The sequence below is a fragment of the Ipomoea triloba genome, chromosome 16 (assembly GCF_003576645.1).
Source record: "Ipomoea triloba cultivar NCNSP0323 chromosome 16, ASM357664v1".
NCBI classification, from domain to species: domain Eukaryota; kingdom Viridiplantae; phylum Streptophyta; class Magnoliopsida; order Solanales; family Convolvulaceae; genus Ipomoea; species Ipomoea triloba.
The window spans coordinates 17,255,226-17,256,184 of record NC_044931.1 but is presented as its reverse complement, the minus strand read 5'-3'; the positions used below and the strand labels follow the sequence as shown (position 1 = coordinate 17,256,184).

At 42.4% G+C, this 959-nt stretch overlaps 1 protein-coding gene across 1 annotated transcript in view; it reads left to right on the top strand.

Moving 5' to 3' along the window:
* The window catches only part of LOC116007865, a 10,597-nt gene that overhangs the window by 5,327 nt on the left and 4,311 nt on the right, over positions 1 to 959 (top strand). The window contains exon 2 of the mRNA XM_031248532.1: positions 42 to 915. Within this exon, the coding sequence (XP_031104392.1) occupies positions 42 to 915 (874 nt within the window). The remainder of the gene's footprint in view (positions 1 to 41; positions 916 to 959) is intronic.

Here is a 959-nt window from a genome sequence, read left to right as displayed (position 1 = left end):
AACTCTCATTTCCCTCCAACAATTCGTTTATTCTGTTCAAGAACTCCAGGTTTTGGATTATCCCAATCTTCATGTGTTAGCAACAGCGATAAGAAAGACTCTCCTCCAACTTTCGACAATGGGTTTTTTTCACTTTCACCATTGTTTCCGACTGCAAATGCACGCTTGGAAGAATGCAGGATTGAGCTTGTGGATAGTGAGGCCTGGAAGGTGTCATCAGGCTTAGCGGAGGCGTGGAGGGGCAATGTAGAGAAGCCGTCAAAGGTGAAGCCTTTACTTAGTGACGAGGAAGAGATGGTGAAATATGCACCTCCAAATAAGGAGGACCTTGATTTTGATGAAATAGAGGAAATGAGGATCCGCGGGAACTTGTTTTATAAGCTTGATAAAGATTCCAAAGAATATGAAGAGTATAAGTTTGATTTCCATGGGAGGAATAGAAATAAAGGTAATAAGAAGGTGAACGCAATACAGATGGAAAAGGCAAGTAGTGCTTCACCCTCTGGGAATGAGAAAAGCTTGAAGTGCATGGAGAAGTGGCAAGTAAGTAAGGAGAAGTTGGGCAATGACACAAGCTTGGCTGTGGAGAGATCTCTGCGTTTTGATAAGAATAATGTCTCGGTTTCTTGGCTTCATGAATTTGAAGCTTCTGCGGTTGCAAAGACTAAAAGGTCTCAAACTTTCAATCAGGCTACTGCAGCTTACCATGAGCCTTTTTGTTTGCATATTTATATATCTAAGGGTTCTGCACGTGCCAGCATTATCCATCGGGCAACTAGCAAGGTTGTTGCTGTGGCACATTCTATTTCGAAGGACATGAAATTTGAGTTGAGTTCAACCAAGAATAGAGCTGCTTGTGCTGCTGTTGGGGAAGTGCTAGCTCAAAGAGCCTTGGCTGATGATATTCATAATGTGGTTTATATACCAAGGAAAGGGGAAAGATTGGAGGGGAAATTGCA